A 24,628-nucleotide genomic window follows, 5' to 3' on the forward strand; every position below is an offset into this window, starting at 1 on the left:
TCAAGGACCCCCTAAACGACCCAAAATCCCGTTTTTTTTCCCCAGGAACGCGCTGCGGGAGCTGCGGGAGCTCCCATTGATCCCATAGGGACTCTATAGGGATTCAGGGACCCCCAAAATCACCCAAAATCCCGGGTTTTTCCCCCAGGAACGCGACCTTAGGAATTCAGGGACTCTATAGGGATTCTAAACTCCCCCAAAATGACCCAAAATCCCGGTTTTTTTCCCCAGGAACGCGACCAGACGGATTCAGGGACCCCCAAAATGACCCAAAATCCTGGGTTTTTCCCCCAGAAACGCGACCTTAGGGATTCTAAACTCCCCAAAACGACCCAAAATCCCGGGTTTTTCCCCCAGAAACGCGACCTTAGGGATTCTAAACTCCCCAAAACGACCCAAAATCCCGGTTTTTTTCCCCAGGAACGCGACCTTAGGGATTCAAGGACCCCCCAAACGACCCAAAATCTCGTTTTTTTCCCCCAGGAACGCGACCTTAGGGATTCAGGGACCCCCAAAATGACCCAAAATCCCGGTTTTTCCCCCAGAAACGCGACCTTAGGGATTCTAAACTCCCCGAAATGACCCGAATTCCCGTTTTTTTCCTCCAGGAACGCGACCTTAGGGATTCAGGGACTCTATAGGGATTCTAAACTCCCCCAAAATGACCCAAATTCCCGGTTTTTTCCCCCAAGAACGCGACCAGAGGGATTCAGGGACCCCCCAAACGACCCAAAATCCCGGGTTTTTCCCCCAGAAACGCGACCTTAGGGATTCTAAACTCCCCAAAACGACCCAAAATCCCGTTTTTTTCCCCCAGGAACGCGCTGCGGGAGCTGCGGGAGCTCCCATAGGGGCTCTATAGGGATTCAAGGACCCCCAAACCGACCCAAAATCCCGGTTTTTTCCCCCAGGAACGCGACCAGAGGGATTCAGGGATTCTATAGGGACCCATAGGGACTCTGTAGGGACCCATAGGGACTCTATAGGGATTCAGGGACCCCCAAACCGACCCAAATTCCCGGTTTTTTCCCCCCAGGAACGCGACCTTAGGGATTCAAGGACCCCCAAAATGACCCAAAATCCCGTTTTTTTCCCCCAGGAACGCGCTGCGGGAGCTGCGGGAGCTGCGGGAGCTCCCATAGGGACTCTATAGGGATTCAAGGACCCCCAAACCGACCCAAAATCCCGGTTTTTTCCCCCAGGAACGCGACCAGAGGGATTCAGGGATTCTATAGGGACCCATAGGGACTCTGTAGGGACCCATAGGGACTCTATAGGGATTCAGGGACCCCCAAACCGACCCAAAATCCCGGTTTTTTCCCCAGGAACGCGACCTTAGGGATTCTAAACTCCCCAAACCGACCCAAAATCCCGGTTTTTTCCCCCAGGAACGCGCTGCGGGAGCTGCGGGAGCTCCCATTGATCCCATAGGGACTCTATAGGGATTCAGGGACCCCCAAACCGACCCAAAATCCCGGTTTTTCCCCCAGGAACGCGCTGCGGGAGCTGCGGGAGCTCTCATAGGGACTCTATAGCGATTCAAGGACCCCCAAAATCACCCAAATCCTGTTTTTTTCCCCCAAGAACGCGACCAGACGGATTCAGGGACTCCATAGAGATTCTAAACTCCCCCAAAATGACCCAAATTCCCGGTTTTTTCCCCCAGGAACGCGACCTTAGGAATTCAGGGACTCTATAGGGATTCTAAACTCCCCCAAAATGACCCAAAATCCCGGTTTTTTTCCCCAGGAACGCGACCAGACGGATTCAGGGACCCCCAAAATGACCCAAAATCCCGGGTTTTTCCCCCAGAAACGCGACCTTAGGGATTCTAAACTCCCCAAAACGACCCAAAATCCCGGTTTTTTTCCCCAGAAACGCGACCTTAGGGATTCAAGGACCCCCCAAACGACCCAAAATCCCGGTTTTTTCCCCCAGGAACGCGACCTTAGGGATTCTAAACTCCCCCAAACGACCCAAAATCCCGTTTTTTTTCCCCAGGAACACGACCAGACGGATTCAGGGACCCCCAAAATGACCCAAAATCCCGGGTTTTTCCCCCAGAAACGCGACCTTAGGGATTCTAAACTCCCCAAAACGACCCAAAATCCCGTTTTTTTCCCCCAGGAACGCGACCTTAGGGATTCAGGGACCCCCAAAACGACCCAAAATCCCGGTTTTTTCCCCCAGGAACGCGACCTTAGGGATTCAGGGACCCCCAAAATGACCCAAAATCCCGGTTTTTTCCCCCAGGAACGCGACCTTAGGGATTCAAGGACCCCCCAAACGACCCAAAATCCCGTTTTTTTTCCCCAGGAACGCGCTGCGGGAGCTGTGGGAGCTCCCATAGGGCCTCTATAGGGATTCAAGGACCCCCAAAATCACCCAAAATCCCGGTTTTTTACCCCAGGAACGCGACCTTAGGAATTCAGGGACTCTATAGGGATTCTAAACTCCCCCAAAATGACCCAAAATCCCGGTTTTTTTCCCCAGGAACGCGACCAGACGGATTCAGGGACCCCCAAAATGACCCAAAATCCCGGGTTTTTCCCCCAGAAACGCGACCTTAGGGATTCTAAACTCCCCAAAACGACCCAAAATCCCGGTTTTTTTCCCCAGGAACGCGACCTTAGGGATTCAAGGACCCCCCAAACGACCCAAATTCCCGGTTTTTTCCCCCAGGAACGCGACCTTAGGGATTCAGGGACCCCCAAAATGACCCAAAATCCCGGGTTTTTCCCCCAGAAACGCGACCTTAGGGATTCTAAAGTCCCCAAAATGACCCAAAATCCCGTTTTTTTCCCCCAGGAACGCGACCTTAGGAATTCAGGGACTCTATAGGGATTCTAAACTCCCCAAAACGACCCAAATTCCCGGTTTTTTCCCCCAGGAACGCGCTGTGGGAGCTGCGGGAGCTCCCATAGGGCCTCTATAGGGATTCAAGGACCCCCAAAATCACCCAAAATCCCGGTTTTTTACCCCAGGAACGCGACCTTAGGAATTCAGGGACTCTATAGGGATTCTAAACTCCCCCAAAATGACCCAAAATCCCGGTTTTTTTCCCCAGGAACGCGACCTTAGGGATTCAAGGACCCCCCAAACGACCCAAATTCCCGGTTTTTTTTCCCCAGGAACGCGACCTTAGGGATTCTAAACTCCCCAAAACGACCCAAAATCCCGTTTTTTTCCCCAGGAACGCGCTGCGGGAGCTGCGGGAGCTCCCATTGATCCCATAGGGACTCTGTAGGGATTCAGAGACCCCCAAAATCACCCAAAATCCCGGGTTTTTCCCCCAGGAACGCGACCTTAGGAATTCAGGGACTCTATAGGGATTCTAAACTCCCCCAAAACGACCCAAAATCCCGGTTTTTTTCCCCAGAAACGCGACCAGACGGATTCAGGGACCCCCAAAATGACCCAAAATCCCGGGTTTTTCCCCCAGAAACGCGACCTTAGGGATTCTAAACTCCCCAAAACGACCCAAAATCCCGGTTTTTTTCCCCAGGAACGCGACCTTAGGGATTCAAGGACCCCCCAAAATGACCCAAAATCCCGGTTTTTTCCCCCAGGAACGCGACCTTAGGGATTCAGAGACCCCCAAAATGACCCAAAATCCCGGTTTTTCCCCCAGAAACGCGACCTTAGGGATTCTAAACTCCCCGAAATGACCCGAATTCCCGTTTTTTTCCCCCAGGAACGCGACCTTAGGGATTCAGGGACTCTATAGGGATTCTAAACTCCCCCAAAATGACCCAAATTCCCGGTTTTTTCCCCCAAGAACGCGACCAGAGGGATTCAGGGACCCCCAAACGACCCAAAATCCCGGTTTTTTTCCCCCAGGAACGCGCTGCGGGAGCTGCGGGAGCTGCGGGAGCTCCCATAGGGCCTCTATAGGGATTCAAGGACCCCCAAAACGACCCAAAATCCCGGTTTTTTCCCCCAGGAACGCGACCAGAGGGATTCAGGGATTCTATAGGGACCCATAGGGACTCTGTAGGGATTCAGGGACCCCAAAATGACCCAAAATCCCGTTTTTTATCCACCCAGAAACGCGACCTTAGGGATTCTAAACTCCCCAAAATGACCCAAAATCCCGGTTTTTTCACCCAGGAACGCGACCTTAGGGATTCAAGGACCCCCAAAATGACCCAAAATCCCGGTTTTTTTCCCCAAGAACGCGACCAGAGGGATTCAGGGACTCTGTAGGAACTCATAGGGACTCCATAGAGATTCTAAACTCCCCAAAATGACCCAAAATCCCGGTTTTTTCCCCCAGGAACGCGACCTTAGGGATTCAAGGACCCCCAAAACGACCCAAAATCCCGTTTTTTTTTCCCCAGGAACGCGCTGCGGGAGCTGCGGGAGCTCCCATTGATCCCATAGGGACTCTATAGGGATTCAGGGACCCCCAAAATCACCCAAAATCCCGGTTTTTTCCCCCAGGAACGCGACCTTAGGAATTCAGGGACTCTATAGGGATTCAGGGACCCCCAAAATCACCCAAAATCCCGTTTTTTTCCCCCAGGAACGCGACCTTAGGAATTCAGGGACTCTATAGGGATTCTAAACTCCCCCAAAATGACCCAAAATCCCGGTTTTTTTCCCCAGGAACGCGACCAGACGGATTCAGGGACCCCCAAAATGACCCAAAATCCCGGGTTTTTCCCCCAGAAACGCGACCTTAGGGATTCTAAACTCCCCAAAACGACCCAAAATCCCGGTTTTTTTCCCCAGGAACGCGACCAGAGGGATTCAGGGACCCCCAAAATGACCCAAAATCCCGGGTTTTTCCCCCAGTAACGTGACCTTAGGGATTCTAAACTCCCCAAAACGACCCAAAATCCCGGTTTTTTCCCCCAGGAACGCGACCTTAGGAATTCAGGGACTCTATAGGGATTCTAAACTCCCCAAAACGACCCAAAATCCCGTTTTTTTTTCCCCAGGAACGCGACTAGAGGGATTCAGGGACCCCCAAACGACCCAAAATCCCGGTTTTTTTCCCCCAGGAACGCGACCAGACGGATTCAGGGACCCCCAAAATGACCCAAAATCCCGGTTTTTCCCCCAGGAACGCGACCTTAGGGATTCAAGGACCCCCCAAACGACCCAAAATCCCGTTTTTTTTCCCCAGGAACGCGCTGCGGGAGCTGCGGGAGCTGCGGGAGCTCCCATAGGGCCTCTATAGGGATTCAAGGACCCCCAAAATCACCCAAAATCCCGGTTTTTTTACCCCAGGAACGCGACCTTAGGAATTCAGGGACTCTATAGGGATTCTAAACTCCCCCAAAATGACCCAAAATCCCGGTTTTTTTCCCCAGGAACGCGACCAGACGGATTCAGGGACCCCCAAAATGACCCAAAATCCCGGGTTTTTCCCCCAGAAACGCGACCTTAGGAATTCAGGGACTCTATAGGGATTCTAAACTCCCCCAAAATGACCCAAAATCCCGGTTTTTTTCCCCAGGAACGTGACCAGAGGGATTCAGGGACCCCCAAAATGACCCAAAATCCCGGGTTTTTCCCCCAGAAACGCGACCTTAGGGATTCTAAACTCCCCAAAACGACCCAAAATCCCGTTTTTTTTCCCCCAGGAACGTGACCTTAGGGATTCAGGGACCCCCAAAATGACCCAAAATCCCGGTTTTTTCCCCCAGGAACGCGACCAGACGGATTCAGGGACCCCCAAAATGACCCAAAATCCCGGTTTTTCCCCCAGAAACGCGACCTTAGGGATTCTAAACTCCCCGAAATGACCCGAATTCCCTTTTTTTTCCCCCAGGAACGCGACCTTAGGAATTCAGGGACTCTATAGGGATTCTAAACTCCCCAAAACGACCCAAAATCCGGTTTTTTACCCCAGAAACGCGACCAGAGGGATTCAGGGACTCTGTAGGGACTCATAGGGACTCTGTAAGGGATTCTAAAGTCCCCAAAACCGACCCAAAATCCCGGTTTTTTCCCCCAGGAACGCGACCAGAGGGATTCAGGGATTCTATAGGGACCCACAGGGACTCTGTAGGGACCCATAGGGACTCTATAGGGATTCAGGAACCCCCAAACCGACCCAAAATCCCGGTTTTTCCCCCCAGGAACGCGCTGCGGGAGCTGCGGGAGCTCCCATAGGGCCTCTATAGGGATTCAAGGACCCCCCAAAATCACCCAAAATCCCGGTTTTTTCCCCCAGGAACGCGACCAGAGGGATTCAGGGACCCCCAAAATGACCCAAAATCCCGGTTTTTTCCCCCAGGAACGCGACCAGAGGGATTCAGGGATTCTATAGGGACCCATAGGGACTCTGTAGGGACCCATAGGGACTCTGTAGGGATTCAGGGACCCCCAAACCGACCCAAAATCCCGGTTTTTATCCACCCAGAAACGCGACCTTAGGGATTCTAAACTCCCCAAAACGACCCAAAATCCCGGTTTTTTTCCCCAGGAACGCGACCTTAGGGATTCTAAACTCCCCAAAACGACCCAAAATCCCGGTTTTTTCCCCCCAGGAACGCGCTGCGGGAGCTGCGGGAGCTCCCATAGGGACTCCTGTAGGGATTCAAGGACCCCCAAAACGACCCAAAATCCCGGTTTTTTCCCCCCAGGAACGCGCTGCGGCAGCTGCGGGAGCTCCCATAGGGACTCTGTAGGGAGTCAAGGACCCCCAAAACGACCCAAAATCCCGTTTTTTCCCCCCAGGAACGCGCTGCGGCAGCTGCGGGAGCTGCGGGACGAGGCGCGGGGCCGCGCGGCCGAGTACGGGGCGGAGGCGCGGGCGCTGCTGGAGCTGAGCGCTGCCGATCTCCGCGCCCGCGGCGCCGCCTTCGCTCGGAAGCTCCGCAAGCGCCTGAGCCGCGACTCGGAGGAGCTGCGGAGGCGCTGGGAAGGGGGGGCCGCCGCCATCAGGGCCCTCTGGGCACCCCCCGAGCCCCCCCGGGATGGGGAGGATTGAGGGGAGACCCCCCCCCCCCCCCACCCCCGGAGTGAGGAGGGGGCGGGGCGGGCAATAAACGGTGATGGGAAAGCGCCGGTGTGGTTGTGGGGAGGGGGCGGGGAGAGGGTGGGGAGGGGCCGGAAAGGGATGGGAGGGTCCCAAAAAGGGGTCTGGGGTCCGTAAAAAGGGGTCTGGGGTCCCTAAAAGGGGTCTGGGGTCCCTAAAAAGGGGGTGGGAGGGTCCCAGAAAGGGGGGGGGAGGGTCTCAAAGACGGACGGGCGGGTCCCCAAAAGGGGTCTGGGGGTCCCAAGAAGGGTGGGAGCGCCTCAAAAAGGGGTGGGAGGGGCTCAAAAAGGGGTCTGGGGTCCTCAAAAAGGGGTCTGGGGTCCTAAAAAGGGGTGGGAGGGTCCCAAAAAGGGGTGGGAGGGTCTCAAAGACGGACGGGCGGGTCCCCAAAAGGGGTCTGGGGTCCCAAGAAGGGTGGGAGCGCCTCAAAAAGGGGTGGGAGGGTCTCAAAAAGGGGTCTGGGGTCCCAAAAAGGGGTCTGGGGTCCCTAAAAAGGAGTGGGAGAGTCCTAAAAAGGGGTCTGGGGTCCTAAAAAAGGGGTGGGAGCGCCTCAAAAAGGGATCGGAGGGGCTCAAAAAGGGGTCTGGGGTCCTCAAAAAGGGATGGGAGGGTCCCAAAAGGGGGTCTGGGGTCCCCAAAAAGGGATCGGAGCACCCTAAAAAGGGGTCTGGGGTCCTCAAAAAGGGGTCTGGGATCCCAAAAAAGGGGTCTGGGGTCCCTAAAAACGGATCGGAGCACCTCAAAAAGGGATCGGAGCACCCGCAAAAGGGGTCTGGGGTCCCAAAAAGGGGTCTGGGGGCCCCAAAAAGGGGTCTGGGGTCCCTAAAAAGGGGTCTGGGGTCCCAAAAAGGGGTGGGAGGGTCCCAAAAAGGAGTCTGGGGGTCCCAAAAAGGGATCAAAGGGTCCCTAAAAAGGGCTCAGGAGACCCCAAAAGAGCCCCCAAAAGGACCCCCGGGACCCCCAAAATCCCTCAGAATCCCCCCAAAACCCCTCCAGGACCCCCAAAACCCCTCAAAATCGCCCCAAAATCCCCTCAAAGACCCCAAAATCCCTCCAGGACCCTCCAAAACCCCTCAAAATCACCCCAAAATCCCCTCAAAGACCCTAAAATCCCTCCAGGACCCTCCAAAACCCCTCAAAATCACCCCAAAATCCCCTCCAGGGCCCCCAAAAATCCACCCAGAACCCCCCCCAAAACTCCTCAAAATCGCCCCAAAATCCCCTCAAAGACCCCCAAATCCCCTCCAGGACCCCCAAAATCCCTCAAAATCCCCCCAAAATCCCCTCAAAGACCCCCAAAATCCCTCAAAATCACCCCAAAATCCCCTCGAGGATCCCCAAAATCCCTCAAAGACCCGAAAATCCCTCAAAATCACCCCAAAATCCCCTCCAGGACCCCCAAAATCCCTCAAAGACCCCAAAATCCCTCAAAATCACCCAAAATCCCCTCCAGGACCCCCCAAAACCACCCAGGACCTCCCAAAATTCCTCAAAATCGCCCCCAAAACCACCCAGGACCCTCCCCAGTGACGTCACCAGGTGGGTTAATGACGTCACCCACTCCAATTTTCTCGAAAATCTTTTATTTGGCCCCAAATCTCGAAGGGGGGGGGGGGAGGGGGGAGCGACCCCCCTCCCCAATTCGTAAAAAAATAAGGCACCCAAAAAAGCCCGGATTGACCCCAAAAATCGAAAGGGGCGGGGGTCGGGGGGGGGATCCCAAAATTTGGGGAGTTCTGGAATTTTGGGAAAAAGCCGGAATTGGGATTTTTGGGGGGTAGGGGAGGGGTCGCGGTCACACCACGAGGCTCTCGCGGCTCAAGGCGTCGTTCTGGGGGGGGGAGGGGAGAAAAGAGAGGGGTGAGACCCCCCCCCGGAGACCCCTCCCCAAAATTATCCCCCCAAAATCCCCAAAATTATCCCAGGGGATGCCAAAAATCCCACCCAGGAACCCCCAAATCCCAACCAGGAACCCCAAAAATCCCCCCAAAATCCCACCCAGGAACCCCAAAAATCCCACCCAGGACCCCCAAATCCTCCAAAAATCCCACCCAGGAACCCCAAAAATCCCCCCAAAATCCCACCGAGGACCCCAAAATCCCCCCAAAATCCCACCCAGGACCCCCAAATCCTCCCAAAAATCCAACCAGGACCCCCAAAATCCCCCCAAAATTCCACCCAGGAACCCCCAAATCCTCCCAAAATCCCACCCAGGACCCCCCAAATCTCCCCCAGGACCCCCCCAAAAATTATCCCAGGGGATCCCCCCCAAAAATCCCAACCTGGGGATCCCAAAAATCCCACCCAGGACCCCCCAAATCCACCCCAAAATCCCACCCAGGACCCCCAAATCCCCCCCGAACCCCCTCAGGACCCCCCAAAATCTCCCCAGGACCCCCCAAAATCCCCCCAAATCCCCCCCAGGACCCCCCCAAATTATCCCAGAACCCCCCAAATCCCCCCAGGACCCCCCAAAATCCCCCCAAATCCCCCCCAGGAACCCCAAAATTCCCCCCAAACCCCCCAAAATCCCACCCAAGACCCCCCAAATCCCCCTAAACTCCCCCAGGACCCCCCAAAATCTCCCCAGGACCCCCCAAAACTCCCCAAAATCCCCCCCCAGGGCCCCCCCAACCCCCTCAGGACCCCCAGAATCCCACCCAAATCCCCCAAAATCCCACTCAGGACCCCCCCAAACCCCTCTGGGACCCCCCCAAACTCCCCCAGGACCCCCCAAAATCCCCCAAATCCCCCCCAGGACCCCCCCAAATCCCCCAAATCCTCCCCAAATCCCCCCAAAATCCCCCCAAATCCCCCCCAGGACCCCCCAAAATCCCACTCAGGACCCCCAAAATCTCAGCCAGGACCCCCCCCAAATCCCCCAACCCCCCCCCCCAAATCCTCCCATAATTCCCCAAAATCCCCCCAGGACCCCCCAAACTCCCCCAAGACCCCCCAAAATCCCCCCAGGACCCCCCAAAATCTCCCCAAAATGCCCCAAATCCCCCCCAAAATCCCCTCAAAACCCCCAACCCCCCCCCCCCCAAATCCCCCCCAGGACCCCCCCAAACTCCCCCAGGACCCCCCAAAATCCCCCCAACCCCCCCCAAATCCCCCCCCACGACCCCCCCAAATTATCCCAGAACCCCCCAAATCCCCCCAGAACCCCCCAAAATCCCCCCAAATCCCCCCCACGAACCCCAAAATTCCCCCAACCCCCCCAAAACCCTACCCAAGACCCCCAAAATCCCCCTAAACTCCCCCAGGACCCCCCCAAAATCTCCCCAGGACCCCCCAAAATCCCCCCAAATCCCCCCCCAGGACCCCCCCAAATAGCCCCAAATCCCCCTCTGGGACCCCCCCAAACTCCCCCAGGACCCCCCAAAATCCCACCCAAATCCCCCAAAATCCCACTCAGGACCCCCCCAAACCCCTCTGGGACCCCCCCAAAACTCCCCCAGGACCCCCCTAAATCCCCCCAAATCCTCCCCAGGACCCCCCAAAATCCCCCAAATCCCCCCCCAGGACCCCCCAAAATCCCCCCAAATCCCCCCCAGGACCCCCCAAAATCCCACTCAGGACCCCAAAATCCCAGCCAGGACCCCCCCCCAAATCCTCCCATAATTCCCCAAAATCCCCCCAGGACCCCCAAACCCCCCCCAGGACCCCCCAAAATCCCCCCAAATCCCCCCCAAAATCCCCCCAAAACCCCCAACCCCCCCCCCAAATCCCCCCAGGACCCCCAAAATCTCCCAAAATCCCCCAAATCCCCCCCAAAACCCCCCAACTCCCCCCCCCCAAATCCCCCCCGGACCCCCCAAAATCCCCCAGGACCCCCCAAAATCTCCCCAAAATCCCCGAAATCCCCCCAAAACCCCCAACCCCCCCCCCCAAAATCCCCCCAGGACCCCCCAAAATCCCCCCCAAATCCCCCCCAAACTCCCCCAAATCCCCCCCCCAAAATCCCCCCAGGACCCCCCAAAATCCCCCCAGGACCCCCCAAAATCTCCCCAAAATCCCCCCAAAATCCCCAACCCCCCCCCAAATCCCCCCAGGACTCCCCAAAAATCCCCCCAGGACCCCCCAAACCCCCCCAAACTCCCCCAAAATCCCCCCAAAATCCCCCAACTCCCCCCCAAAATCCCCCCAGGACCCCCCCCAAAATCCCCTCCCCCTCCCCCCCCCCCACCTTGCGGAGCCTCCGGGGGGGTCCGGGGGGGTTCCGAGGTGGGGGCGGGGTCTCCCCTCCCCCCCCCCCCAGCGCCCCCTCCCAAATCCTCGCGGGAGCGGCAGCGGGGGGGGGCCGCGGGGGGGGAGGGGGCGACCCCCCCCCTTCCCCCTCCCCCCCCCAAAATCTCGGCGAGCGCCAGCGGGGGGGGGGGGGAGGGGTCCAGGGGGGCTCGTGCAGGGAGCTGACGTCACTGGGGGGGGGTCCTGGGGGAGGGGGGGGGGGGGAGGGGTCAGCGTGGGGTGGGGGAGGGGCGAGACACCCCCCCCACCCACCCCCCCCCCCCCAAAATTCCAAAAAGGGGGGAGGGGTCAAGGTCAATTCCCCGCCCCTCCCCCCACAGCACACCCAGGGGGCCCCTCCCCCCCTCAGGGGGTCCCTGCCCCTCCCCCCCCATCCAGGGGACCCCTCCCCCCCCCTCAGAGGGTCCCAGCCCCTCCCCCACACCCAGAGGGTCCCTCCCCCCCCCGAGGGGTTTCCCCGCCCCTCCCCCACACCCAGGGGACCCCTCCCCCCCCTCAGGGGGTCCCTGCCCCTCCCCCCCACACCCTGGGGTCCTCCCGCCCCTCCCCCCCACACCCAGAGGGCCCCTCCCCCCCCTCAGGTGGTCCCCGCCCCTCCCCCACCCCCAGAGGGGTTTCCCCGCCCCTCCCCCACACCGAGAGGGCCCCTCCCCCCCCCCCTCAGAGGGCCCCTCCCCCCCCCTCAGGGGTTTCCCAGCCCCTCCCCCACACCCAGAGGGTCCCTCCCCCCCCCGAGGGTTCCCCCCCGCCCCCTCCCCCTCCCTCAGGTGGTCCCCGCCCCTCCCCCACCCCCAGAGGACCCCTCCCCCCCCTCAGAGGGTCCCAGACCCTCCCCCACCCCCAGGGGACCCCTCCCCGCCCCTCCCCCACACCCAGAGGGCCCCCTCCCCCCCCTCAGGGGTTTCCCAGCCCCTCCCCCACCCCCAGAGGACCCCTCCCCGCCCCTCCCCCCACACCCAGAGGACCCCTCCCCCCCACTCAGAGGGTCCCCGCCCCTCCCCCACCCCCAGAGGACCCCTCCCCCCACTCAGAGGGTCCCAGCCCCTCCCCCACACCCTGGGGTTCTCCCAGCCCCTCCCCCACACCCAGGGGACCCCCCTCCCCCCACTCAGGGGTTTCCCCGCCCCTCCCCCACACCCTGGGGATTTCCCCGCCCCTCCCCCACACCCAGGGGACCCCCTCCCCCCCCTCAGGGGTTTCCCCGCCCCTCCCCCAGCCCCAGGGGCTCTCCCAGCCCCTCCCCCCACTCAGGGGTTTCCCCGCCCCTCCCCCACACCCTGGGGATTTCCCCGCCCCTCCCCCACACCCAGGGGACCCCCTCCCCCCCCCTCAGGGGTTTCCCCGCCCCTCCCCCAGCCCCAGGGGCTCTCCCAGCCCCTCCCCCCACTCAGGGGTTTCCCCGCCCCTCCCCCACACCCCTGGGGATTTCCCCGCCCCTCCCCCACACCCAGGGGACCCCCTCCCCCAACTCAGGGGTTTCCCCGCCCCTCCCCCAGCCCCAGGGGACCCCTCCCCGCCCCTCCCCCACCCCGCACCTGCCCCCCAGGCCCGGCCCTCTCCCGGGGGGGTCCCGGGGCTCCTCCAGGCACCGCAGGACGCTGGGGGGGGGGAGGGGCAGCGAGGGGGCTGCGGGGGGGGGGGAGGGGCGGGGGAGGGGAGGGGGGAGGGGCGGTCAGAGAGGGGGGAGGGGGAGGGACAGCTCCCGCCCCTCCCCCCATCACCTCCCCCACCCCCATCCCTGGCGTCCCAGTATGGACCAGTATGGGCTCAGAGCCTCCCAGTATGGGCTCAGAGCCTCCCAGTATGGGCTTACAGCCTCCCAGTATGGACCAGTATGGGCTCAGAGCCTCCCAGTATGGGCTCAGAGCCTCCCAGTATGGACCAGTATGGGCTCAGAGCCTCCCAGTATGGGCTCAGAGCCTCCCAGTATGGGCTTACAGCCTCCCAGTATGGACCAGTATGGGCTTAGAGCCTCCCAGTATGGGCTCAGAGCCTCCCAGTATGGACCAGTATGGGCTCAGAGCCTCCCAGTATGGGCTTAGAGCCTCCCAGTATGGGCTTACAGCCTCCCAGTATGGACCAGTATGGGCTCAGAGCCTCCCAGTATGGGCTCAGAGCCTCCCAGTATGGACCAGTATGGGCTCAGAGCCTCCCAGTATGGGCTCAGAGCCTCCCAGTATGGGCTTACAGCCTCCCAGTATGGACCAGTATGGGCTCAGAGCCTCCCAGTATGGGCTCAGAGCCCTCCCAGTATGGACCAGTATGGGCTCAGAGCCTCCCAGTATGGGCTCAGAGCCTCCCAGTATGGGCTTACAGCCTCCCAGTATGGACCAGTATGGGCCTAGAGCCTCCCAGTATGGGCTTAGAGCCTCCCAGTATGGACCAGTATGGGCCTAGAGCCTCTCAGTATGGGCTCAGAGCCTCCCAGTATGGGCCTAGAGCCTCCCAGTATGGGCTTAGAGCCTCCCAGTATGGACCAGTATGGGCCTAGAGCCTCCCAGTATGGGGCAGGGTGGACCGAGCTCCGCCCCCCAGTTCATCCCAGTTCATCCCAGTTCCCTCCCAGTTCATCCCAGTTTGATCCCAGTCCCTCCCACTCCCTCCCAGTCCATCCCAATCCCCTCCCAATCCCCCCCAGTCCTCTCCTAGTTCATCCCAGTCCCTCCCAGTTTGATCTCAGTCCCTCCCAGTATCTCTCATCCCCTCCCAGTCCCTCCCAGTCCCCCCCCAATCCCCTCCCAGTCCCTCCCAGTCCCCCCCAATCCCATCCCAGTCCCTCCCAGTTTGATCTCAGTCCCTCCCAGTATCTCTCATCCCCCTCCCAGTCCCCTCCCAGTCCCCCCCAATCCCATCCCAGTCCCTCCCAGTTTGATCTCAGTCCCTCCCAGTATCTCTCATCCCATCCCAGTCCCTCCCAGTCCCCCCCAATCCCCTCCCAGTCCCTCCCAGTCCCTCCCAGTTTGATCTCAGTCCCTCCCAGTATCTCCCAGTGCCCTCCCAGCCCCCCCCAACCCCCCCCAATCCCCTCCCAGTCCCTCCCAATCCCCTCCCAGTGCCCCCCAACCCCCCCAATCCCCTCCCAGTCCCCCCCAACCCCCCCCAACCCCCTCCCAGTCCCTCCCAATCCCCCCCAACCCCCTCCCAGTCCCTCCCAGTCCCTCCCAGTCCCTCACCGGGGCTGTTGCTCTCCCTCAGCAGCGGGCACCTGCGAGCTCTGGCTGCTCCCTGCGGTGGGGGAGGGGACAGCTCAGGCCTCACCTGGGCTCACCTGGGCCCCTCCCCCCCCCCCCGCCCCTCCCCCACTCACCGAGGAGCTGCAGCGCCAGCGCGGGGGGGGGGGGAGGGGCCGAAGGTGCCCCCCCGAGGTCGCCGCTTTCCCCGGCCAGGTACACTGGGGGGGGCACAGGTGGGCACAGGTGCTGCCCTGACCCCCTCCCAGCACCCCCAGGTGCCCCCCCCAGTTCCTCCCAGTCATTCCCAGCTCCCTCCCAGTTCCTCGCCAGTCCTCCCCCAGGTGACCCCCAGGTGCCTCCCAGGTGTGCCCAGAACCCCCCCAGGTGTGCCCAGATGCCCCCCAGGTGTGTTCAGAACCCACCAGGTGCCCCCCAGATGTGCCCAGGTGTGCCCAGAACCCCCCAGGTGCCCCCCAGGTGAGCCCAGCTGCCCCCCAGGTGTGCCCAGGACCCCCCCAGGTGCCCCCCAGATGTGCCCAGGTGTGCCCAGAAGCCCCCAGGTGTGCCCAGAACCCCATCCCAGCACCCCCAGGTGCCCCCCAGATGCCCCCAGCTGTCTCCAGGTACTCCCAGGTGCCCCCCAGGTGCCCCCAAGTGCTCCCCAGGTGCCCCCAGGTGTGCCCAGAACCACTCAGGTGTGCCCAGATGTGCCCCAAATCCCCCCCTGGTGTGCCCAGAACCTGCCCAGGTGTGCCCAGAACACCCCCAGGTGTGTTCAGAACCCACCAGGTGCCCCCCCAGGTGTGCCCAGGTGACCCCAGAACCCCCCAGGTGTGCCCAGATCCCCCCCAAGGTGTGCCCAGGTGCCCCCCAGGTGTGCCCAGGTGCCCCCCAGGGTGAGCCCAGAACCCCCCAGGTGCCCCTGGGTGCTCCCCACGTGAGCCCGGATCCCCCCCAGGTGTGCCCAGATACCCCCAGATGCCCCCAGGTACCCCCAGGTGTGCCCAGAACCCCCCCAGGTGCCCCCCAGATGTGCCCAGGTGTGCCCAGAAGCCACCAGGTGCCCCCCAGGTGTGCCCAGAACCCCCCCCAGGTGTGCCCAGAACCCCATCCCAGCACCCCCAGGTGCCCCCCAGATGCCCCCAGCTGTCTCCAGGTACCCCCAGGTGCCCCCCAGGTGCCCCCAAGTGCTCCCCAGGTGCCCCCAGGTGTGCCCAGAACCCCCCCAGGTGTGCCCAGAACCCCCCCAGGTGTGTTCAGAACCCACCAGGTGCCCCCCAGGTGTGCCCAGGTGAGCCCAGAACCTCCCCAGGTGTGCCCAGATCCCCCCCATGTGTGCCCAGATACCCCCAGGTACCCCCCAGGTGCCCCCAGGTGAGCCCAGAACCCCCCAGGTGTGCCCAGATACCCCCAGGTGCCCCCCAGGTGTGCCCAGGTGCCCCCAGGTGAGCCCAGATACCCCCCAGGTGTGCCCAGATACCCCCCAGGTGCCCCCCAGGTGCCCCCCAGGTCCCCCCCAGATACCCCCAGGTGCCCCCCAGGTGTGCCCAGGTGCCCCCAGGTGAGCCCAGAACCCGTCAGGTGTGCCCAGATACCCCCAGATGCCCCCAGATACCCCCCAGGTGCCCCCAGGTACCCCCAGATGCCCCCAGGTGTGCCCAGGTACCCCCCCAGGTGCCCCCAGATACCCCCAGGTCCCCCCCAGGTACCCCCAGGTGCCCCCCAGGTGCCCCCAGAACCCCCCAGGTGCCCCCGGGTGCCCCCCAGGTGACTCACGGGCCTCGGGGCAGCAGCAGGTGCGGGGGCAGCAGGGGCAGCGCAGGTAACAGCAGCAGGTGTGGGGGCAGCACTGGCACCAGCACAGCCCCGCCCCCCAGCGCCACCAGCGCCGCGCCCAGTGCCACCAGTGCCACGAAGAGCCAGTCTGGGGGGGGAGAGAGCCATGGAGCGGCCCCGGAGCGGCCCCGAAAGGACCGAAACGGCCCCCAAAACGGCCCAAAACGGCCCCCCAAACGGCCCCAAAATGGCCCCAAAACGGCCCAAAACAGCCCCAAAATGGCCCCGAAATGGTCCCAAAACGGCCCAAAACAGCCCCCAAAACAGACCCAAAACGGCCCCAAAATGGCCCCAAAACAGCCCCAAAACGGCCCCAAAACAGCCCCAAAACCACCCGTAACGGCCTCAAAACAGCCCCAAAATGGCCCCAAAACGGCCCAAAACAGCCCCAAAACGGCCCTGAAATGGCCCCAAAACAGCCCAAAACGGCCCCAAAACAGCCCCAAAACGGCCCAAAACGGCCCCAAAACAGCCCCAAAACCACCCGGAACGGCCTCAAAATGGCCCCAAAATGGCCCAAAACGGCCCCAAAACGGCCCAAAACAGCCCCAAAACGGCCCCAAAACCACCCGGAACGGCCTCAAAACGGCCCCAAAATGGCCCAAAACGGCCCCAAAACGGCCCAAAACAGCCCCAAAACGGCCCCAAAACGGCCCCAAACCAGCCCCAAAACCACCCGGAACGGCCCCAAAACCACCCGGAATGGCCCCAAAACCACCTCAAAGGGACCAAAATGGCCCAAAACGGCCCAAAACAGCCCCAAAATGGCCCTGAAACCACCCCAAAGGGACCAAAACAACCCCAAAACGGCCCCAAAAACACCCGGAATGGCCCCGGAACGACCCTGGAACCACCTCAAAGGGACCAAAACGGCCCCAAAACAGCCCCAAAACCACCCGGAATGGCCTCAAAACCACCCCAAAGAGACCAAACCAGCCCCAAACCAGCCCCAACCAGCCCCAAACCGGCCCCAAACCGGCCCCGAACAGCCCCAAAACCACCCCAAAGGACCCAAAACAGCCCCAAAAACTCCTGAAACTGCCCCGAAATCACCCAGAACGGCCCCAAAACTACCTGGAATGGCCCCAAAACCACCCGGAACGGCTCCGAAACCACCCCAAAGGGACCAAAACAGCCCCAAAACCACCCGGAACGGCCCCAAAACCACCTGGAATGGCCCCAAGACCACCCAGAACGGCTCCGAAACCACCCCAAAGGGACCAAAACAGCCCCAAAACCACCCGGAATGGCCCCAAAACCACCCCAAAGGGACCAAAACAGCCCCAAAATATCCCGAAACAGCCCCGAAACCACCCGGAATGGCCCCAAGACCACCCGGAACGGCTCCGAAAACCACCCTGAAAGGACCAAAACAGCCCCAAAACCACCCGGAATGGCCCCAAAACCACCCCAAAGAGACCAAAACAGCCTCAAAATGTCCCGAAACAGCCCCGAAAGCACCCGGAATGGCCCCAAAATCACCTGAAACAGCCCCAAAACCACCTGGAACAGCCCAAAACAGCCCCAAATAGCCCCAAAATCACCCGAAACGGCCCCAAAACCACCTGGAATGGACCAAAATGGCCCCAAATAGCCCCAAAATCACCCGAAACAGCCCCAAAACCACCCGGAACGGCCCCGAAACCACCCCAAAGAGACCAAAACGGCCCCGAAACGGCCCCAAAACCGCCAGAAACGGCCCCAAAATGGCCCTGAAACGGCCCCAAAACCGCCAGAAACGGCCCCAAAATGGCCCAAACCCCACCCGGAATGGCCCAAAACGGCCCAAATTGTCCCCAAAAAGATCCCAAACCCCACCCAGGTGCCCCCCGCACCCACCTGGGCCCCTCCCCCACACCCAGGTGCCCCCCAGGTGTGCCCAGGTGCCCCCAGGTACCCCCAGGTGTGCCCAGGTATCCCCAGGTCCCCTCCAGGTGCCCCCAGGTGCCCCCAGATGTGCCCAGGTGTGCCCAGGTATCCCCAGGTTCCCTCCAGGTGTGCCCAGGTCCCTTCCAGGTGTGCCCAGATGTGCCCAGGTATCCCCAGGTGTGCCCAGGTATCCCCAGGTGCGCCCAGGTGCCCCCAGGTATCCCCAGGTCCCCTCCAGGTGCCCCCAGGTGTGCCCAGGTGTGCCCAGATGTGCCCAGGTATCCCCAGGTTCCCTCCAGGTGTGCCCAGGTCCCCTCCAGGTGTGCCCAGGTATCCCCAGGTTCCCTCCAGGTGTGCCCAGGTCCCCTCCAGGTGTGCCCAGATGTGCCCAGGTGCCCCCAGGTGCCCCCAGGTGTGCCCAGGTGTGCCCAGGTATCCCCAGGTCCCCTCCAGGTGTGCCCAGGTGCCCCCAGGTGCCCCCCCCGTACCTGGCAGGGTCCCCTCGGGCAGCAGCCGGGAGCCCTCGGGCAGAGACCCTGGGGGGGACACGGGGGGGGGGAGGGGCCCAGCTGCAACCCCGGAGCTCTCCCAGTTCATCCCAGTTCATCCCAGTACAACCCTGGAGCTCTCCCAGTTCATCCCAGTACAACCCCGGAGCTCTCCCAGTCTCTCCCAGTCTCTCCCAGTTCACCCTAGGCCATCCCAGTTCATCCCAGTCCAACCCTGGAGCTCCCCCAGTCCCTCCCAGTTCATCCCAGTCTGTCCCAGTTCCCTCCCAGTACAACCCTGGAGCTCTCCCAGTCCCTCCCAGTTTGTCCCAGTCCCTCCCAGTACAATCCCGGAGCTCCCAGTCCCTCCCAGTCTATCCCAATCCATCCCAGTCCCTCCCAGTTTTTCCCAATCTATCCTCGGTCCCTCCCAGTCCATCCCAGTCTGTCCCAGTTCCCTCCCAGTACAACCCTGGAGCTCTCCCAGTCCCTCCCAATCCCCTCCCAGTCCCTCCCAGTCCATCCCAGTTCATCCCAGTACAACCCAGGAGCTCTCCCAGTTCCCTTCGAGTTTGCCCCAGTTGCCTCCCAGTGATCTCCCAGTCCGTCCCAGTCCATCCCAGTACAACCCCGGAGCTCTCCCAGTTTGCCCCAGTCCCTCCCAGTGCTCCCAGTCCGTCCCAGTGCCCTCCCAGTGCTCCCCAGTCCCTCCCAGTGCTCCCAGTCCGTCCCAGTGCCCTCCCAGTCCCCCCCAATCCCCTCCCAGTCCCTCCCAGTCCCCTCCCAGTGCTCCTAGTGCTCTCCCAATCCCTCCCAGTCCCCTCCCAATCCCCCCCAGTCCCCTCCCAATCCCCTCCCAGTCCATCCCAGTTCCCTCCCAGTCCCCTCCCAATCCCCTCCCAGAGCCTCCCAGTCCATCCCAGTTCCCTCCCAGTCCCCCCCAATCCCCTCCCAGTCCAAACCAGTCCATCCCAGTGCTCTCCCAGTCCATCCCAGTCCCTCCCAGTCCCTCCCAGCCCCCCCCAATCCCCCCCCAATCCCCTCCCAGTGCCCCCCCAGTTCGCTCCCAGTCGCTCCCAGTCTCACCCAGTACGACCAGTTCGGCCACGGCCTCGTTGTTGCCCTGCAGGTCGCTGGTGGAGGTGACGGTGCACACGTAGAGGCCGCTGTCGCCCCAGGCCGCGGGGCCCAGGCTCAGCTCCGCACCTGGCACAGGTGGGCACAGGTGGGCACAGGTGAGGGGTGCGTGGGTCCCAGCTGTGCCCAGGTGTGTCCCCACCCATCCTCAGCTGTGCCCAGCTGTGCCCAGGTGTGTCCCAGGTGTATCCCAGGTGCCACCACCCATCCCCACGTGCCCCCAGGTGTGCCCAGCTGTGCCCAGGTGCCCCCAGATGTGTCCCCAGCTGTCCCCACCCATCCCCAGGTGCCCTCAGGTGTGCCCAGGTGTGCCCCAGGTGTGCCCAGGTACCCCCAGGTGTGCCCCAGGTGCCACCACCCATCCCCAGCTGTGCCCAGGTGTGTCCCCACCCATCCTCAGGTGCCCCCAGGTGTGCCCAGGTGTCTCCGAGGTGTCCCCAGGTGCCCCCAGGTGTGTCCCAAATGTCCCCACCCATCCCCAGGTGTGCCCAGGTACCCCCAGGTGTGCCCCAGGTGTGCCCAGGTGTGCCCAGGTGTGCCCCCAGCCATCCCCACCCATCCCCAGGTGCCCCCAGGTGCCCCCAGGTGTGCCCAGCTGTGCCCAGGTGCCCCCAGGTGTGCCCAGGTGTGTCCCCAGCCATCCCCAGGTGTGTCCCAGCTGTGCCCAGGTGCCCCCAGGTGTGCCCAGGTGTGTCCCCAGCCATCCCCAGGTGTGTCCCAGGTGTGTCCGAGGTGTCCCCAGGTGCCCCCAGGTGTGCCCAGGTGCCCCCAGGTGTGCCCCCAGCCATCCCCACCCATCCCCAGGTGCCCCCAGGTGCCCCCAGGTGTGCCCAGCTGTGCCCAGGTGCCCCCAGGTGTGCCCAGGTGCGTCCCCACCTCCCTGGATGGTCACGGCCCGTCCCCTGTAGAAGTCCCCGAGGGTCACGACGTCCGCCCTGCTTGGTGGCCACGATGCGCACGGTGCGAGCCGAGTCGGGGCAGGCGCCGGCCGCCTCCTCGGGCGTGTCCCAGGTGTCGCCGGGTGTGCCCCAGGTGTCCCCCGCCGCCGGCGGGGGGGGAGGGGCAGAAGGATTTGTACTTCCAGGTGACGATGGGCGGCGGCCCCGCCGCGCCCAGGTGGAATTGGCAGCGCAGCAGCACCGGCTGGAAGAGCAGGGCCACCGTGCGCGGCGACGGCACGGTCACCTGCAGGGCGGCCACCGGCGCTGCGGGGAGAGTGGGGGGTCACTTGGGGTCACCTGGGGGTCACTTGGGGGCACCTGGGGGCGCCTGGGGGCGCCTGTCTGTCATCTAATGGCACCTGATGGCACCTGGGGGCACCTGGGGGCACCTGGGGGCACCTGCAGGGCGGCCACCGGCGCTGGGGGGGGAACAGTGGGGTCATTTCATGGCACCTGGGGGCACCTGGGGTCACTTGAGGGCACCTAATGGCACCTGGGGGTACTTTGGGGTCACCTGGGGGCACCTGGGGGCACCTGATGGCACCTGGAGGCACCTGGGGGGCACCTGGGGGCACCTGGGGGCACCTGGAGGCACCTGGGGGCACCTGGGGGCACCTGCAGGGCGGCCACCGGCGCTGGGGGGGGGGGGAAGAGCGGTCATTTAATGGCACCTGTGGGCACCTGGGGTCACTTTGGGGTCACCTGGGGTCACTTGAGGGCACCTAATGGCACCTGGGGGTACTTTGGGGGCACCTGGGGTCACCTGGGGGCACCTGGGGGGCACTCTGGGGTCACCTGGGGTCACTTGGGGGCACCTGCGGGCACCTGGGGGCACCTGGGGGCACCTGATGGCACCTGGGGGCACCTGGGGGCACCTGGGGGCACCTGGGGGCACCTGATGGCACCTGGGGGCACCTGGGGGCACCTGGGGGCACCTGCAGGGCGGCCACCGGTGCTGGGGGCGGAACAGTGGGGTCATTTCATGGCACCTGGGGGCACCTGGGGGCACCTGGGGGGTCACTTTGGGTCACTTGAGGGCACCTGATGGCACCTGGGGGTCACTTTGGGGTCACCTGGGGGCACCTGGGGGCACCTGGGGTCATTTGGGGTCATTTGGGGCCACCTGGGGTCACTTGGGGTCACTTGAGGTCACTTGGGGTCACTTTGGGGTCACCTGGGGTCACCTGGGGTCACTTTGGGGACACCTGGGGTCACTTTGGGTCACTTTGGGTCACTTGGGGTCACTTTGGGGCCACCTGGGGTCATTTGGGGTCACTTTGGGGTCACCTGGGGTCATTTGGGGTCACTTTGGGGTCATTTGGGGTCACTTTGGGGTCACTTTGGGGTCACCTGGGGTCACTTTGGGGACACCTCGGGTCACTTGGGGTCACTTTGGGTCACTTGGGGTCATTTGGGGTCACTTTGGGGCCACCTGGGGTCATTTGGGGTCACTTTGGGGGTCACCTGGGGTCATTTGGGGTCACTTTGGGGTCATTTGGGGTCACTTTGGGGTCACTTTGGGGTCACCTGGGTCACCTGGGGTCACTTTGGGGACACCTCGGGTCACTTGGGGTCACTTTGGGTCACTTTGGGTCACTTGGGGTCACTTTGGGGCCACCTGGGGTCATTTGGGGTCACTTTGGGGTCACCTGGGGTCATTTGGGGTCACTTTGGGGTCCTTTGGGGTCACTTTGGGGTCACCTGGGGTCATTTGGGGTCACTTTGGGGTCATTTGGGGTCACTTTGGGGTCACCTGGGGTCACTTTGGGGTCATTTGGGGTCACTTTGGGGTCATTTGGGGGTCATTTGGGGTCACTTTGGGGTCACCTGGGGTCATTTGGGGTCACTTTGGGGTCATTTGGGGTCACTTTGGGGTCACTTTGGGGTCACCTGGGGTCACCTGGGGTCACTTTGGGGGTCATTTGGGGTCATTTGGGGTCACTTTGGGGTCATTTGGGGTCACTTTGGGGTCACTTTGGGGTCACTTTGGGGTCACCTGGGGTCATTTGGGGTCACTTTGGGGTCACCTGGGGTCATTTGGGGTCACTTTGGGGTCACTTTGGGGTCATTTGGGGTCACTTTGGGGTCACTTTGGGGTCACTTTGGGGTCACTTTGGGGTCACCTGGGGTCATTTGGGGTCACTTTGGGGTCACTTTGGGGTCATTTGGGGTCACTTTGGGGTCATTTGGGGTCACCTGGGGTCATTTGGGGTCACTTTGGGGTCACTTTGGGGTCACCTGGGGTCATTTGGGGTCACTTTGGGGTCATTTGGGGTCACTTTGGGGTCATTTGGGGTCCCCCAGGTGCCCCCGACCCTTTAATTAACCCCAATTAACCCCAATTCCCCCCAATTCCCCCCCTGCGCCCCTTAATGGCCCCCCCTTAATTAACCCCAGCCTCTTAATTACCCCCCAACTCTCTCAATTACCCCATTAATTACCCCCCAGAGCACCTTAATTACCCTGGCCCCCCTTAATTACCCCCCAATCAACTCCCAGCCCCTTAATTACCCCCTTAGCCCCCCCTTAATTACTCCAGCCCCTTAATTACCCCCCCAATCAACCCCCAGCCCCTTAATTACCCCCTTAGCCCCCCCTCAGCCCCCTAATTACCCCCGGCCCCGTTAATTAGTGTGTTAATTACCCCGCACCCCCCCGTAATTACCCCCTTAGCCCCCCCAGCCCCTTAATTACCCTGGCCCCCCCTTAATTAACCCCCCTAATTAGCCCCCAGCCCCTTAATTACCCCCTTAGGCCTCCCCAGCCCCCTAATTACCTCGGCCCCCCTTAATTACCCCGTTAATTACCCCAGCCCCTTAATTACCCCTTTAGGCCCCCCCAACCCCTTAATTACCCCGGGCCCCGTTAATTAGCGCGTTAATTACCCCGGCCCCCCTTAATTACCCCCCCCATTAACCCCCAGCCCCTTAATTACCCCTTTAACCCCCCCCCTCAGCCCCCTAATTAGTCCGGGCCCCGTTAATTAGCGTGTTAATTACCCTGCACCCCCCTTAATTAACCCCCCCTAATTCACCCCCAACCCCCTTAATTACCCCCTTAGCCCCCCCAACCCCTTAATTACCCCGGCCCCCCCTTAATTACCCCCCCTAATTAACTCCCAGCCCCCCTTAATTAACCCCCCCTAATTCACCCCCCAACCCCCTTATTACCCCCTTAGCCCCCCAACCCCTTAATTACCCCGGCCCCCCTTAATTACCCCCCCTAATTAACTCCCAGCCCCCCTTAATTAACCCCCCCTAATTCACCCCCAACCCCTTAATTACCCCCCTTAGCCCCCCCTCAGCCCCCTAATTACCCCCGGCCCTGTTAATTAGCGCGTTAATTACCCCACACCCCCCGTAATTACCCCCCTTAGCCCCCCCAGCCCCTTAATTACCCCGGCCCCCCTTAATTAACCCCCCTAATTAACCCCCCAACCCCTTAATTACCCCCTTAGGCCCCCCCCAGCCCCCTAATTACCTCGGCCCCCCTTAATTACCCCGTTAATTACCCCAGCCCCTTAATTACCCCTTTAGGCCCCCCAACCCCTTAATTACCCCGGGCCCCGTTAATTAGCGCGTTAATTACCTCGGCCCCCCCTTAATTACCCCCCCCAATTAACCCCCAGCCCCTTAATTACCCCCTTAGCCCCCCCCCTCAGCCCCCTAATTAGTCCGGGCCCCGTTAATTAGCGTGTTAATTACCCCGCACCCCCCTTAATTAACCCCCCTAATTCACCCCAACCCCTTAATTACCCCCTTAGCCCCCCCAACCCCTTAATTACCCCGGCCCCCCTTAATTAACCCCCCTAATTAACTCCCAGCCCCTTAATTAACCCCCCCTAATTCACCCCCAACCCCTTAATTACCCCCTTAGCCCCCCCCACCCCCTAATTACCCCCAGCCCCGTTAATTACCGCGTTAATACCCCACACCCCCTTTA

The 24,628-nt window shown here is 61.6% G+C and overlaps 1 protein-coding gene across 1 annotated transcript; it reads right to left on the reverse strand.

Annotated features, from left to right (window-relative positions):
* Window positions 1-8,557: 8,557 nt before the first annotated feature.
* Window positions 8,558-21,321, reverse strand: LOC125320868 (translation initiation factor IF-2-like; the record flags this gene model as incomplete). Its single annotated transcript, XM_048293291.1, has 9 exons — window positions 8,558-8,822; window positions 12,778-12,868; window positions 14,416-14,467; window positions 14,550-14,633; window positions 18,609-18,656; window positions 19,695-19,814; window positions 20,622-20,972; window positions 21,076-21,105; window positions 21,292-21,321. Coding segments are annotated over 9 exons (842 nt in total), but the record flags the coding sequence as incomplete, so codon positions are not given.
* Between the last annotated feature and the right edge of the window lie 3,307 nt (window positions 21,322-24,628).

This window comes from Corvus hawaiiensis, unplaced genomic scaffold, assembly GCF_020740725.1.
Source record: "Corvus hawaiiensis isolate bCorHaw1 unplaced genomic scaffold, bCorHaw1.pri.cur scaffold_238_ctg1, whole genome shotgun sequence".
Taxonomy (NCBI): domain Eukaryota; kingdom Metazoa; phylum Chordata; class Aves; order Passeriformes; family Corvidae; genus Corvus; species Corvus hawaiiensis.